The following is a 16,632-nucleotide window of genomic DNA, read 5'->3' as shown; positions in this document are numbered from 1 at the left end:
AAAGTTTTCCGAAACATGCAAGAAACTCTGAAATATAATTTTGAAGCAATGTTGCCGCATGCAAGTTTTTCCAGTGAGCTTGGGTTGAGTAAATGGTATACATTTTTTTCAAGCATAATTTTTTTATTTCCTCTTTATGTTCAGGTGGGAGAAACCGCTGTGGGAGCAATAATGGAGGCTGCAGTCACCTGTGTCTTCCAAGCAATAAGACCTACACCTGTGCATGTCCCACAGGCTTTAAAAAGGTGGACCACTATAACTGTGGCCTGAGTGAGTACTGCTTGTTTTAGTTGATATTTTTGATTTAAATGTATCTTCTTTTCGTGCTTCAACAATATCCCTTCACCTTAAGGGTACAGTAACCTGAGTAGTGCACTACAAATTTCCAGAAAGTGGTTGTGTGTGTCTTTGTGACGGTACCACAAGGAGCCACTCGTGTTATGGGTTATTGACAGAAATCAAATTGGAAATTTAAAAAAGTTTGCAGAAAGATTAGCAAAAATTTTAACTTTAGGGACTTTTAATTTTATTATGTTAAAGTGCACTGTGAAAAAAATAAAGTGATGAGAAACATTTTAAAAAAAAATCCAAGGCAACATGATGCATTCTCTCAAATAAATAATTGCATCAAGTAGAATTACTTTTTGTCAGTTTGAATTTTTCTTCCACTAAATGCTAAGTGCCTCATTCGGCCAATAATTAAATCAAGGCAGCACCAGATTTCTTGTTAGTAACACAATAAAATCAAAGTTTTCCAAGATGTAGTTTTAAATGTGTACATCTGCTTAAATCACATCAAGATCGGTGACATTTAATACATGTAGAAATATGAGCAACACTGTAAATAACTATCTATAATGACAAAACAAAAACAAACCTGTAAATAAAATTAGCAAAACAATTTTAAATGTTTGCTGCAATGCAAACTGTAACATTTTGTCAGTCTTTGTAATGTTTTGGGAAGTCGTGGCCTAATGGTTAGAGGGTTGGACTCCCAATCGAAGGGTTGTGGGTTCTAGTCTCGGGCCGGCAGGAATTGTGGGTGGGGGGAGTGCATGTACAGTTCTCTCTCCACCTTCAATACCACGACTTAGGTGCCCTTGAGCAAGGCATCGAACCCCCAACTGCTCCCCGGGCGCCGCAGCATAAATGGCTGCCCACTGCTCTGGGTGTGTGCTCACAGTGTGTGTGTGTGTGTTCACTGCTCTGTGTGTGTGCATTTCGGATGGGTTAAATGCAGAGCACAAATTCTGAGTATGGGTCACCATACTTGGCTGAATGTCACTTCACTTTTTCACTTCACTTTTTCACTTCACTTTTTCAATGTCACTTCACTTAATATGAAAGCCTTTTGTGCTTGTCTAGGACGATTTATTCTGTTGATCTAACATGGGTTTTATGTAGTTTCAAGATTGCATTTAAATGTTAAAAGGTGTTATAAACTGGAAAATGTGCATTATTTCCTGTTGCATGTTCATAATCAGTAATCGCAGCTTTTCTCTATCAACTAACTGTTTTTGTTTACAAATTTTAAAAAGTGAATAATATAACCACAAATGTACGTACATAAATAGTATATAACAAATCTGTAGTAAATTACTAATTTTCCTTTCATGATGATAATCAGATTTTGTGACATGAATGTTTGTCTGTACTGATGAGCTTCTTAAATCTGGAGAACTGACAGGAGACCTTTGGTCTTTGATCAGGTCTTGACAAGTTCCTGCTTTTTGCCCGAAGGACGGACATCCGTCGAATCAGCTTTGACACTGAAGACAAGCTGGACGACGTCATTCCACTGACTGATATTCGAAACGCAGTGGCCCTGGACTGGGACTCTAGTGAGCGTTACATATACTGGACTGACGTCACCACTGATTCCATCAACAGAGCAAAATGGGATGGAAGCAAACAGGAGGTTAGCGGGAATTCAGCCTGAGACACAAAGATCAGATTTTAAGATCAGATCAGCTCTGGTGGGCAATGGTGTGTGTGCTAAATATATATATATATATATATATATATATATATATATACACACACACTACTGGACAAAAGTTAGAAATCATTAGCATTTTGTGATGTTTTGGAAATAGATCTCTAGAGCTTGCCAAGGCTGCATTTATTTGATCAAATACAGAGGAATATTATTACGGTTCTCTTTGAATATATTGTTAAATGTAGTTGATTCCTGTGCTCAAAACTGTGTTTTCAGCATCATTACTCCAGTCTTCAGTGTCACATGATCTTCAGAAATCATTGCTGCTCAAGAAACATTTATTGTCATTAATGTTGAGAACAGTTTTCACTGCTTAATAATTTTGTAGAAGCTGATTTTTTTTCTTTATTATTAGGATTATTCGATGAATAGAATGTTCAAAAAGAACAGCATTTATTTAAAACGTATTTTTGTGACATAATAAATGTTTTTTTACTATCACTTTTGATCAGTTTCATGCATCATTTTATTTCTGAATACAATTATTATTATTTTTTTTTATCAAACCCCAAACATTTGAAAGGTAGCGTACCTCAGTTTCCATTTAAAAAGGGACAGTTTTTTTTAACATTGATAATAATTAGTAATGTTTCTTGAGCAGCAAATATCATATTTTTCAGAATTTTTAATTTAGAGACTTGTGAGATTATTTTAGTCATCTTAATAAATAAATGCATACAATCTAGAATGTATAATGGAACAATGGAATAATTAGGGCGCAAATGAAAAAAAATCTAAGAAATTAAGTGTAAGAACTAATGATATTGCATATTATAAGTGTCCTAATGATATATAGTATATCATAAATTAATCTGTTGTTCTTGCTTTTGATTAGGGCTTTTCACACCCCTGCTTTTGGATGTCTAATGTATGAATTATGCATGTTTTTGGTATATTAAAGGGAGAAATGTGTAAAACACTGACCCCTGGAGAACAAATCCTCTCTTATATAGTATGTGGTTATAATATTGTGTCATGTAATCTGACAGATGATATTCCTGTTGCTTGCAGGTTGTGGTGGACACCAGTTTGGAAAGCCCTGCAGGTTTGGCTATCGATTGGCTTACACATAAACTGTACTGGACTGACGCAGGTATTAATTCATCTTTCAGATCCTAGCATCAGATCTCAGATGTTTTCATGCAATCATTTCTAAGGCCCTATGATTTCCGCGATGCAGAAAACACGGAAATTTATAAAAACAGAATTTATAGTTTAACGCGGAATGTCACGGAATTTGTCAAATTTTGAAGTAATCAAAAGTAGGTGATTCCACTTACATTAAATCACGATATGAACTAATATCTGTACATATTAAGCCGGAACAGTCTATTTAAATATGAACCCTGCATGTTCTGCGTGTCTGTGTTAATGAATGGTGTAGAAGCACGACTTAGTTTATTACAGAGACGGAAGCGCGCGTGACGCTCGCGGTTATTTCAGCGTCTTCGTCTCACTAAATGAAGACGTCAACACATGAACAACATCTCCAGAACTGCACTGAGAGACACTTCATGAGCATCTGACCGTTTGATTTCAGTAAAACTAGCATCATATCACATCATAAGCACTATTCGGACGGGACTAGTTTTCTAAACTACGTTTGAGTTTCGATTCTTACCACCTGACGTCTGTGATTTTCATGTACCAATTCGGACGGGACTAGTATCTCCATGTTTATTACAGAGGTGGGAGGGTCTGATTTGTGCATCTGGGCGTCACAGAGATCACGCGCTCTGTATGCGTGCATTTAATTCATTCAGAATGATTGCCTTAGTATTATTACACAATAAATACTAAATGGCTAGTATAGCAAAACCATGTTAATGTGTGGTTCCTTTAGTTTAACTTGTTTTTCTTTTCTTTTCTTTTCTTTTGTTTTTATTAAATGTAATTAAAACATTATGTAACTGAGTACATAAATGAACGTGAGTAATCTTACCTGATGCTGATATTACAATAGCCGGTATTAACAGTTTACGCAATCTTGCTCTTGATTTTATTATTTGTATTATTTTTTTATTATTATTTATTTGCCGCTAAGCAAATATATGAAACATGCGCGTGGTAAGAACATCTACGGTAATTCACGTTGGCCAAAACACACAAGGAAACGCGTTGTGAAATAAAATATCACCGGCAATCACAGACATTCGCATTCGGACGGGATTAGTTTTCTCAGAGGATCACTGAGTTTGCTGAAAAACGGTAGGTAATTTGCTCTGGAATTATCACAGAGGTTGTGTGAGAAAAACACAGACGTGGCAGATTCGGACGGGATTAAAATCACCAAGTACGTCTGTGAAACGCAGATTTCTCTAACGACCCCCTGTAAAACTAGTCCCGTCCGAATAGGGCTATAGACTGTAGTATCACATACACAGAACAGTGAAGGTACGGTAACCCTTCAAAATAAAAGTCTGGTTTAATTTAAAGACAAGTATTTGCCATTTGTACTATTACTATTGTTCAGCAAAATGTACATAGCACACTACTACTACTACTACTACTAAAATGAAACAAACATAATTTTTTTGGGGGGAATAATCACACAACAGTTCTAACCGTGTTTTATTTTTAAATGTAATCCCCTTTGTTTACCAAAAAATAAAGTTTGCTTAATTTTCAATGATTAAAAGATAAATCAAATGAATGTTTTATGTCTTCATTTGATAACAAGAAAAATGCAAATACACAACAGAATTTCAGAGGGGAAAAAAAACATTTCATAAGGCTATTTTAAGAATAAATTGAACAAATTATTTTGTTTTTATACATTTAAATTACACGTGCTAAAACACAGAATTAGGTAACAAAAAAAATATGGTGAAGAAAAAATAAAACATTTCATAGGGCCCTAAACATGTAATTTTTGTTAAACTTTTAATAAATTTGATGTGAATAATTAACATGCTTTTTTAATACAATTTAATTGAACCATTAAAAAGGAGTTGAGAAAAATTAAAACATAAAAAACAGTATTTGGGAAAAAATTAAATGGATTTCATAGGGCCCTACATTTCCATTGTTTGAGTCCATTTGAGACCAAACGTTGTTTATTTATTTTTTGGTTCTCAGTTGCCCTCTTCTCACTCGCTTTTCTTCTAATTTCATTACTGCAGTTTCATTGAATATAGATGCTACTAATGTAATATCTCACTGGATTTGAGTCTTTGCAACTGTGCACATATTCTTTAAGACCAAGAGCTCCTCTGAGTTACGTGCTAGAAGAGCAGTGACAGGCTCATGCTGCAATCTGGAGTTTCATGCCAATTAGATATTCATTTTTTTCCAGTGGTTATTTAGAAAAGGTTGGTTTTTCATGACTCTTTTAGGAACGGATCGGATTGAAGTTTCAAACACGGATGGAAGCATGCGCACAGTTCTGATCTGGGAGAACCTGGACCGCCCCCGGGACATTGTCGTCGACCCGATCGGAGGGTAGGTCAAGCGTGGTTCGATGTGCAGTGTGTGTCCTCCACAAATGCAGATGTTTATAAATGACTTGCATGTGTGTCCACATATATACACACACACCACTTTCTGTCTATACTAAGGCTTTTAGTCCGATCTGACCATCAAACCAATTTTTATTGATAGTTTAAATGACCAATAACGACAACAGAGCTGTTTTCTTATAGCAATTTATTGACTTGTGTAACTTAACAGCCTTTTGGCGTCCATCGTTACTTTATTGGGTCTTTTCCATAGTCATTGATAAATATAGGAATAAGATTAGATTTTTGGTCTTAAGAATTTTAAAGAGAAAAATTGTTTTGGATACATTTTATATAATTTAGGTAAATTAAAGGTTCGATTTTTGTGAATCTTTTGAATGAAATTAAAGTCATTTTAGTCTGCTTACCAAACGTGTTAATCTACGTGGAGGATGCTATAGTGACAATTTTACAGTATAATATGAATTAGTAGAGGTTTACAGGATTTTCTAAAGACAAGCTATATAACCATATTTGTTTTGCCTCACCATAGATTCATGTACTGGACAGATTGGGGTGCAAATCCAAAGATTGAGCGCGCAGGAATGGATGCATCCAACCGTATGGTTATTGTCTCAACAAACCTGACCTGGCCTAATGGATTGGCAATCGACTACAGCACTGAGCGACTGTATTGGGCCGATGCTAGCATTAAGACCATTGAGTATGGCAACTTCGATGGATCAGGCAGACAGGTAGACATTTTTATTTAAATTGATTTGATGTTCATTGTTTCAGAGGTTAAACTTTCCTTTGTTTCTTATCCATTGAAGGTGTTGATTGGCAGTCAGTTGCCTCATCCGTTTGGGTTGACGCTCCATGAAGACAGAATTTACTGGACCGACTGGCAATCCAAGAGCATCCAAAGTGCAGACAAGCTCACTGGTTTGGACCGAAGAACGCTGGCAGAAAACCTTGAAAACCTCATGGACATTCACATGTTCCACCATCACAGAACTACAGGTAAAATATCACCATAGACTGTCTCTATTATGTATGATCTTACTATCAAATACAATATACAATACAGTCAAAAGTTGACATATTGTATTTTTGTCAAGCCTCTCTTTACAGCGGTGCATCCTGGGTGCTTTATGAGTTCACTTCTTGGTTGTCATGCTCATGCCTTTACTATCTAGTCCAGTGCATAAAAAAGCTTTTAAATTTATACACATTTTAAGCCTAAGTGTAACATTATATTCTAACCAGATGCAACCCCTGGTGTAAAAGTGTGCTGAATTGTTAAATGTGCACTTGTAGTGTACTTCAAATTTTAAATGTAAATAAAAAAAACTGTTCTTGCAGATAAAATAGTAATGAAATAAAAGGCCACTTAAGTGACTTTCATGACTGTTTAAAAAGTGCACTATGTAATGTCAAATTTAAAATATTACTTTAAAGTACATCTTAAATCATTATTTGTCGTCTTTTAAATAAGTACACTTATTTTGATGTGTTGACGTACTAAAGCACATGTAACTCACTTACAGTAACTATACTTTTAACTGCAGCTTCATCAGTTACATCTACAGTAAGGATATTTTAAATGTACTGAATTGCAACTTCATTTCAAATTTGTAATATATATTTATAAATATATATATATATATATATTTATATTTACTATATTTAAATGCATGACAAAAGTTTCAAAAGAAATTACATTAAAATGTTATGTTTTTAGCTTAGTAATTTTAGTTTACCATAAGTGCTTCTAAGTATATTCAACAGTACTTTAACCATATTTCAAAGAAAATATAAGTAATTATGAAATTACATACAAATATTTACTTGAGTCCTACTTTAGTGGGACAAAAACACTCTAAAGTTCAGCTAATTGCATTTAATGTCAATGTAATCTATAATACATTCATTCTGTTGCAATTAACATGCAGTTAAGTGTCTGAAATTTAGTAAATTAGTTTTTTGGATTTTTTTTTTTTTAATTTTAGTTTTTTACAATTTTCATCAGACGTTTAGTTACACTTTATTTTAATGTGTCCTTGTCACAGTGTAATTATACATTAAAGTACTGAGAAATATTAATTAACTACATGTACTTACTATATTAGGGTTAGGATTTGGGTTTGGCTTAGGGTTACTTGCATTAAATTATGCATAATTTATTATAATATGTTTTTATAATAGTACCTGTAACGTGTAACAAGGACACTTTAAAATAGTGTTACCAAACTTGGTGTTCCTGTAGCTCAACTGGTAGAGCAATGCGTTAGCAAGCACGCCAGCGCAAGGTTGGAGGTTCGATTCCCCGGGAACACATGATATGTAAAAATTGATAGCCTGAATGCACTGTAAGTGGCTTTGGATAAAAGCGTCTGCTAAATGCATAAATTTAATTTAATTTACCAAACACTTTAATACTCGAATCCTTTTTTCCACCATAAATAACCTTTTGTGAAATTAAAAGATTTCATGTATGTTAGAGGTTCTAAGTGTAAATAAGTATTTGTTTTATATATGTAGAATCTCATATTAGGTTAATGCCTTAAATGTATCCAATAAATATGAATGAAATAATTTATCTAGTTATCGTTTAGCAGCCTTGTTCTCCTGCTGACAACTGAGATTCACACGCATACCTAGCAGATATGTGTTAAAGAGGAATATGGGTCTCTGTTGTATCGGATGTCTTGGGTTTTCAGACAGCGGATTAAGGCCAGCGGTAACTGATCTTCAGTCTGGAGTCTCATTGGTGTCTAATGATCCAGTGAGACACCCAGAGGCCCGTTATCTGTTACATCTGATTGAACGGCCAATCCTAGCCCCCTCTCTCTCACCTGTCTCCACTCTTTCTGCTTTTTGTCTATAGTCCAGACGCCCTGTTCGGTGAATAATGGTGGCTGCAGTCACCTCTGCCTCCTGGCTCCCGCTCCCAAAGGCTCGAGCTGTGGGTGTCCCACTGGTATCAACCTTCAGGCAGATGGCAAGACTTGCACTCACGGTAATGCCGATATGTCCATGCTACCCCTATCCATCTCGAATATCTAAGAAACCAGCAATAACTTCTCATTCAGTAGCCATAACTCCCCAATTGACTTGAAATATAATGAAATGGCCACAGGTGTTCTCTGCTGTTGGGATTCCAGGTGACAGTTCAGTCCGTGGTTTTTGTTGCATGGGCAGATCTTTGAAATTTGAGGCTCACTTTGAGACTCCTCAGGGGTTTAGGGGTCGACATAATGATGTGTCAGTGGAGATGATGTCATGGGGTATGTTTGAAGTCAAGAATCATCTCCTGAAACCATTCAGTTTGCTTTCCAGTGGAATTCAGTAGGGGAGTTGTTTCTTCTGCTCACTTGTGTGTTCGGGGGTGGGAAACTCTGTCCCTAAGGGGATATTTAGTCTTGGCTACTTAATGGGTTTTGATGATTCAAATAGCTGTCTGATTGACAGAGGCAATTTACACTAGCTCCGCCCACTAAAATTACAAAAGTGCAAGGTTAACTGGGACAGTGGCGTTGAGAGTAAACATGCTGGTGTTCAGTAACAGAATACATTGCAGCAAGAAACATATGTCATTGTTTAGGGCTGTGCAAAAAAATCGAAAGTGCATATTGTCAGTAAAGGCACTCCTGTGATTAGAAGTATATCTCCAGCACGTGTGTTCAGATCAGGATTGCCATGTTTTCAAAACAAAACCTACCCAATTACTGCTCAAAGTTAGCCCAATCGCGTTTCGATCCGGACAATAAAATACACATTTTCTGGCTGGGTTCCCTTGGTAAAATTAGCATTTTAGGGGCTAAACATCACGTTATTGGGACTGGGGTCGCTTCGACCCGCAGACTTGGTAAAACTGGTTAGCCTTTACTACACAGAGCCGTAGTTCACAGAAAATCCACACAAAATCTATTTCAAAATTGCAGGCGATTCTTTGTCGATTTTGAAAGCGATTTTGTGTAGCTTGTTGGTGGACTATGGCTCTGTGTAGTAAATGCCGCTCCACCTAAACCAGTTTTGCCAAGTCTGCAGTTGTTTTTCATGTGCACGGGTTGAAGCGACCCCAAAACCAATAACTTGATGTTTGCCCCCTAAAATTGCGAATTTCCCCAGAGAGTGACGATTTTGTTCTCTTAAACACATGGGATGGAAACGGTGCTTTATTTGCAAATGTTTTATGCAATATTAAAATTTTTAGCAGAAGTTTAATTTGCAACTTTGGGTGAAAAAGATGAAGGTTGTTGATTTTTGAGTGAAATGTTCCTTTAGAAGTTCTTTATTATTCTCTCTCATCTCACAGCAATGAACAGCTTCCTGGTCTTTGCCCGGCGGACGGACGTCAGAATGATATCTTTGGACATCCCGTATTTTGCTGATGTGGTTCTGCCAGTCACTGTGTCTATGAAGAACACCATTGCCATTGGAGTGGATGCAGTAGAAGGTGTGAACTCTCAAAGTGTAGACACTTTCACTTATAATGTTCATTTATGGGAACATCATTATGAATGTTTTCCTGCTCTTACAGGTAAAGTGTACTGGTCAGACAGTACATTAAAGAAAATCAGCAGAGCCAATATCAATGGTTCAGAATATGAGGACATTATTTCAACTGGTAAGGAGTCTACAGTTTCCCTCAAAACTGCTTACAGTAATTGAACGCCTTTTCTCAAGTCACTTAACTTTTTCAGTCTTTTAAAGTGTTTCCTCCACTCTTTCAGGTCTGATGACCACAGATGGTCTAGCAGTGGATTCAGTGGGCAGAAAAATCTACTGGACGGACACGGGGACGAACCGCATCGAGGTGGCTAATCTCAACGGCTCCATGAGAAAAGTGCTTGTGTGGCAGAACCTGGACAGCCCTCGTGCCATTGCCCTGTTTCATGAGATGGGGTAAATCACACGACTCTGTCATTTCATGTCGATTCACTTTGTTTTTTGAGGCCTTCTTTTAGGATTTAGTTTTTGGTTCATAAGATTTGACAAACCTTACCATATTTTGCTTCTAATTTCATATATAGTACATGTCATTCACTGTATACACTTATGAAAAAGTACACTTAAGCATAATTTAATTGCGCAAATATATTTTTAAAGATTATATTTAAGTATGAACTGAATATCATGTTTTCAGACACTTAATGACATGCGAATCGTAATTTAAATTAAAATGTATTATAGTTTAAATTTATGTTAAATGCAATTAGCTGAATTTCAGAGTAAATTAAGTAGGACTTAAGTACATTTTTTATAATCACTTCTATTATTTGAAAAATATACCAAATGTACTGAAAAGAATTTATGGTAAACTAAAATATACTTTAATGTCATTTCTACTGAAAGTTAAATGTAATGTATTTAGATATATTTGTAATAACTACAGATTCTTTTGTGTTTTTAGTTATACTACAGTTAATATTATCATCAATTACTTCATATGTGTTTTAGTATGTTAGTCAACACATCAAAATATGTGTACTTCTTTAAAGCATGACCACATTATTTAAACATTATGATTTCAAATGTAATAGTAAAACATAAAATTTATTTAATCGTGAAGTGCACTTTTTAAAAGTGTACTTAAGTGTGTTAAGAAACATAGTCATGGAAGTGTTTCTGTAAAACACATAAATGGCCTTTTATTGTGTTAGTGTTATCGGCATGTAGTTTTCGAGGAATTTTTGAGTACACTACAGTTCCAAGAAACACAATTGTAGCTAAGGCTTTAAGATGTTTCTTGCAGCGGAGAACAGGGAGAGATTGATGATTAATGCTATCAAAATCTTCTGTAGGTACATGTACTGGACAGACTGGGGTGAGCATGCCAAGCTGGAGCGCTCTAATATGGATGGTTCAGATCGTGTGGTTCTGATAAATAACAATCTGGGCTGGCCTAATGGACTGGCCGTAGACAAAGCTGGATCACAGCTGCTATGGGCCGATGCTCATACTGAGGTTAGTGTGACCTGAGTATTTTTAAGGCTGGAATGCACTACACAACTTTTGGGAAAAACGCCGCTGGTTGCTGAGAATCAGAGCCAGTCTGCAGATGCTGGTCAATCAGAGTTGACAGATTTCTCAGAATATTGCAGTGTATTTGAGTCCATTTTAGAACACATTGTTTTCATTTGTCATGCGTCTCCTGGCAACAATTTTGTTGTGTTCAGGATGATTTGAATATCTAGTGTGTGTGATCCTCAGTCAATTAGGATATGAAGACCAGTTTTTCCACTGTAACCATTTATAAAGTTCTGCAAGTTTAGATTTTAACCCTTTAAAGCCTGCCATATGAATAATACTCCACTTTTCTTTTTTTAACTGGTACAGTTTATCGAACCTTTAGATAAATTATATAAAATCAATGGATCTTAAATGTATATCATATTTTTTCAATAAGTTTATTGCTCATACAATATGATATAGTTAGAATAGGGAGAAAAAAACATCTAAATTTTATTCAGATGCTCAAATATGTGCAAAATATGCAATTTGATGCAAATGGTGATATTTATATGGGTTATGAAAGTTATGAAATTCTGATAGCTTGTAAATCAGTGAGATATTAATAACAGCACATCAGGCATCTTACATAAAATGGATGATGGATGGACAGATAGACACATAGCTGGACACATACGGATTGGTAGAATTAAAATAGAAATGAACAACAAAGAGACGTATGATCGTCACTCTATATCTCCCAACAATATGTCTCAGTAAGATGATATTTAAATGCAAATGCAGTATAATTAAATGCAACACAATGCTGATTGAGAGATAAATAAACATTTCTCAAATGTCTGATGATCATATTTGCAATTCACTAACTTTTATATTGAAAATTTATACTAAAAAAATACTAAACTGTAAATATTGAAATATTACTAACAATATCAAAGTAATTCTTACGTTTACCTTTACATTTTCTTACGAGCTGAAGGGAGATGCTTGTACATTTATACTTAAAGCATTTCTCTTGTTAAACACAAACACTATCAATAAGATGACAGAAGGCATGTAGTAATTTGTCAGCAAAGTTTTGATTATTTTGTTAATTCAGAGCCCTTAGAAAAGTATCCAATATGATTAAAATAGCTGTATAGGGTTAAAAGTCATGTAGTGTAATCCAACCATTACAGTGACACCCAGTATAAGCTTCCCACAGAATAATTATAATACTTATATAAATGCTTGCTGGTTGAATTAAAACAATCTGGTTTTCCATTAGCGCATAGAAGCATCTGATCTGAATGGTTCAAACCGGAGGACCCTGGTGTCCCCCGTCCAGCACCCGTACGGTCTCACTCTGCTGGGGCCGCACATGTACTGGACAGACTGGCAGAGCCGCAGTATTCATAGAGCGGACAAGGACACTGGAGCAAACACCATCACCGTCCGCTCCAACTTACCCGGCCTCATGGACATCCAGGCTGTTGACCGGGCAAGAGCTTTGGGTAGGCTATAAAGGACACGTTTTTATTATTATTTAGTGCTGTCAAACGATTAATCGCATCCAAAATAAAAGTCTTTGTTTACATAATATATGTGTGTGTACTGTACATTTATTATGTATATATAAATACACACACATACAGTATATATTTTGAAAATATTTACATGTATTTAGATGTACATATTTATATTTATATAATTTATATTAGAAATATATTTTATATAAATTATATAAAAATTTTAACAAAATATTTTTCTAAAATGTATACATGCATGTATTTATTTATACATGATCAATATAAACAGTACGCACACATACATTTTATGTAATTAAATCTTTTATTTTGGATGCGATTAATCGTGATTAATCGTTTGACAGCACTATACGTATAATTATCATTTATTTCATATTTTCATTCTCTAAGCATTTCACATTGTTTATTGCTGCATAATGCATTAAATAGCCTTTATATTTCAGATGAACAATAGATTGAGTTTCAGGAAAACAGTATTTTCTGAACCAAATTTGTGTTTTGTGTTGTTATTGTTCAGTAAAGCGTACTCGTTACTCGTTGACTGAAATTAAGCTGAAATCACATAAAAATATTAACTTAAAACTTTAGAAATGTTGCTCTGGCAACTAAAAATAAAATAATTTTAAGCTGAAGTACTAAAATTAACTGAAACTGAAATTGTAATTTAATATAAATGAAAGATTAAATAGAATTAATAAAATGACAAGCACAGCAAAAATTACTAAAACTTATAAAATGAATAAAAGCTAGTGCAAAATGTTTATAAATTATGGAAGTTTGTTTCTGCCATAGCATAAAAACATTAAAAAATGTAATTGTGACTTTTTATCTCTTAGTTCTGACATTTCTTCTTGCAATTGCAATCCATCTGTGGTCCGATTTTTCTTTTCACATCTCAATTCTGACAGTTTTTCTCAGTTTATATCTCACAACTGAGTGTATATCTTGCAGTTCTTTTTACTTTTTAATCTTGTGATGCAAACAAGTTTCCATAATAGAAATGTAATTGTATATGAATAGTACTAAAACATTCTGGTCTTCTAAATGTCAAGTAACCATTAAACACTTAGACTTCATAAACCTTTGCATCATCTGTTTTTTTTTTTTTTTCAGTAGACAATTACGTGCTTAAAGTACTTAAATAGTAGGTAATTGGTGAATAATCTTGTGCATTCAAAGGCTTCACAGAGATAGTCACATAATTATACAAAAATGATGTAACTTTCTGGCTTAATCGTCTTTCCTCTCCCTGCAGGCTTCAATAAATGTGGCAGGAGAAATGGTGGCTGCTCTCACCTGTGTCTGCCTCGACATAATGTGACGTCTTGTGCGTGTCCCACTGGTATTCTGCTGAGAAGTGATGGAAGATCATGTGACAATTTGCCTGAAACGTTCCTGCTCTTTTCAAATCGTGTCAGTGTTCGGAGAATCTCTCTAGACACTAATGACCACACAGACGTGTACGTGCCCGTGCCCGAGCTGCATAATGTGATTTCCTTGGACTATGACAGCGTGGAGAGGAAACTCTACTACACGGATGTGTCTCTGGACGTTATAAGGTATGCCGTCTAATAAAATACAAATATTACAATTAATAATTTGTTTTGAAAAAGTGTGCATACATTGACAAGAATGTTTCTTCTCTTAAAAGAAATGTCTAAAAACAACTGTACTTGCGCATAATATATTAATTAAATGCAACTTAGGGCAACTTAAAGTAGTTTTTTCATGACTGTTTGTGTTAACACACTTAAGTGCAATTTTAAATATATTTTAAATTATTAATCTTAAAAAAAAAAAACTTTTGTTGTGCGGTGATTTTTATATTGCATTAGTAGCATGCTGTTATTTATCCTTGGAATTTCAGCAAAGATTGAGAAGTGTTTTTTTTTTTTGGTGTGATTTTAATATTTCAGTACAAATAAAATATTGTATTTTTATTTTATTTTTTTACAAAATATTGCATTATTTTCAGACGGGTGGATTTAGATGGCAGCAATATGGAAACTGTGATCAGTCAGGGTCTGAAGACGACTGATGGACTTGCTGTTGACTGGGTGGCACGTAACATGTACTGGACAGACACTGGTCGTAACACTATTGAAGTGGCTCACTTAGATGGGACGTCTCGGAAAGTTCTGGTCAATAACAGTCTGGACGAACCAAGAGCCATCGCAGTGTTTCCTAGCAAGGGGTGAGAACAGCAAACTTATTATCAGTTCATTCCAGTTGTGTTGTTTTGTGGATTTCTTTGAGAAGAGAAAATTATAATGGATGAAATTCATTCTAAATGGACAGTTTTAGCCAGTGTTTGTATTTTTATAATCTGATTTGTATACTTCTGTAATGTATATTTATTAGGGCTGATAATCTAATGTGTTAATTAGATTCATTAATTATGGAAAATAAATAATGTTAAAATTATTAATGCATTTAACACACTTGCCCCACCCCAGACCTATGTGGATCATCTGCCATTTCATACAGTCGACTGATGACTAAAATAAAGCAGAGCAACAACTTACTGCGTGACGGAGCCTAGAGATTATCCCTAAAATTCAAGATATTTGAAATGTTTGAAATTTTGTCTTATATTTACATCACATAGTTAAGAAAGTTAATATTGTGTTATTTTAGACACAATGTTGTCTGTTTTGCAAATTTTTGCCAACCAAAATATAAAGACAAATCAGAACTGTTCATCTATGAGCAACCCACAGCGGCATTTCATTTCTTAATCCACGTTTTGAATGAATTGGGTGAACCATTTGGCATGTTGAACCATTGGCCATAGTCGCGTTGGCTTTGAAGTGGCGTTGCACGGACCGATCTGTGTTTGAGATCAAAGTACCGCGAGAGCGATTCAAAAGCACAAGGAGTCGTCTGCTCTCTAAGCTCTTGCGGTACTTTCATGTCAAACACCGGTGATGGTGATGTTCCACTTCAAATCGAACAAGCCTAATGATTCAATGAACCATTCATAAAGAACCAGTTACTTCACTCCTGAATGAATCAGCCATTTGAACGAATCAAACGAATGAATAAATGACTCCATGACTTAATCATTAAGACATTTACCACCACCTACTGGCGATTTAGTTTATTATTTAGAGTATCATTTCATTAAAGAAATAATTTATTATTTTCATAGTAATAATAATAAAATTTAGAAAATATATTATTAAAGTTATAGTTCACCCACCCAAAAATAACGATTGTCATCATTTACTCACATGGTCCAAAAGAGTGTATGCAATAAATTATATCAAACAAAATATTTCTTGCTGAACCTACTTTTTGTAATCTATGTTTGATGCTTTGCACAACAATGACTTTAAATGATCTTTTGAGAGTAATTTCTCCAAATTTGATGTGCGATTAATTAATCACCTCATCATGTAATTAGGTTAAAAATTTTAATCGCTTACCAGCCCTAATATTTATTGAATATTTATTATTATTTTATATAGACAGGTGGTGCTGGGGAGGAGGAGGGCTATAATATATAACATTGTAACTAGTATTTCTTTATGCATAAAGAAACGGTCATTGATGTTTGCAGTGCAATATTTGACTGGACAGATAAAAATAATGGTTAATTTACATTAGTTTGTGTGTCTATGGGTAGTTGAATCTAGAATTTTATTCAGAATAAAATTTAGAATAAAAGTCAGAATAAAGTATCGTGGTA

At 34.8% G+C, this 16,632-nt stretch overlaps 1 protein-coding gene across 3 annotated transcripts in view; it reads left to right on the top strand.

Annotated features, from left to right (window-relative positions):
- The window catches only part of LOC128016435 (low-density lipoprotein receptor-related protein 4), a 94,180-nt gene that overhangs the window by 65,571 nt on the left and 11,977 nt on the right, over nucleotides 1-16,632 (top strand). For all 3 annotated transcript variants that reach the window (XM_052600928.1, XM_052600929.1, XM_052600931.1), the window contains exons 16-29: nucleotides 145-270; nucleotides 1,710-1,918; nucleotides 3,011-3,092; nucleotides 5,335-5,440; nucleotides 5,990-6,191; nucleotides 6,270-6,459; nucleotides 8,327-8,458; nucleotides 9,758-9,898; nucleotides 9,983-10,069; nucleotides 10,176-10,347; nucleotides 11,247-11,409; nucleotides 12,683-12,908; nucleotides 14,197-14,500; nucleotides 14,917-15,135. In XM_052600928.1, the coding sequence (XP_052456888.1) occupies nucleotides 145-270; nucleotides 1,710-1,918; nucleotides 3,011-3,092; nucleotides 5,335-5,440; nucleotides 5,990-6,191; nucleotides 6,270-6,459; nucleotides 8,327-8,458; nucleotides 9,758-9,898; nucleotides 9,983-10,069; nucleotides 10,176-10,347; nucleotides 11,247-11,409; nucleotides 12,683-12,908; nucleotides 14,197-14,500; nucleotides 14,917-15,135 (2,359 nt within the window). The remainder of the gene's footprint in view (nucleotides 1-144; nucleotides 271-1,709; nucleotides 1,919-3,010; nucleotides 3,093-5,334; nucleotides 5,441-5,989; nucleotides 6,192-6,269; nucleotides 6,460-8,326; nucleotides 8,459-9,757; nucleotides 9,899-9,982; nucleotides 10,070-10,175; nucleotides 10,348-11,246; nucleotides 11,410-12,682; nucleotides 12,909-14,196; nucleotides 14,501-14,916; nucleotides 15,136-16,632) is intronic.

Source organism: Carassius gibelio, chromosome A7 (assembly GCF_023724105.1).
Source record: "Carassius gibelio isolate Cgi1373 ecotype wild population from Czech Republic chromosome A7, carGib1.2-hapl.c, whole genome shotgun sequence".
NCBI classification, from domain to species: domain Eukaryota; kingdom Metazoa; phylum Chordata; class Actinopteri; order Cypriniformes; family Cyprinidae; genus Carassius; species Carassius gibelio.
This window is presented reverse-complemented; position numbering and strand designations above follow the sequence as displayed.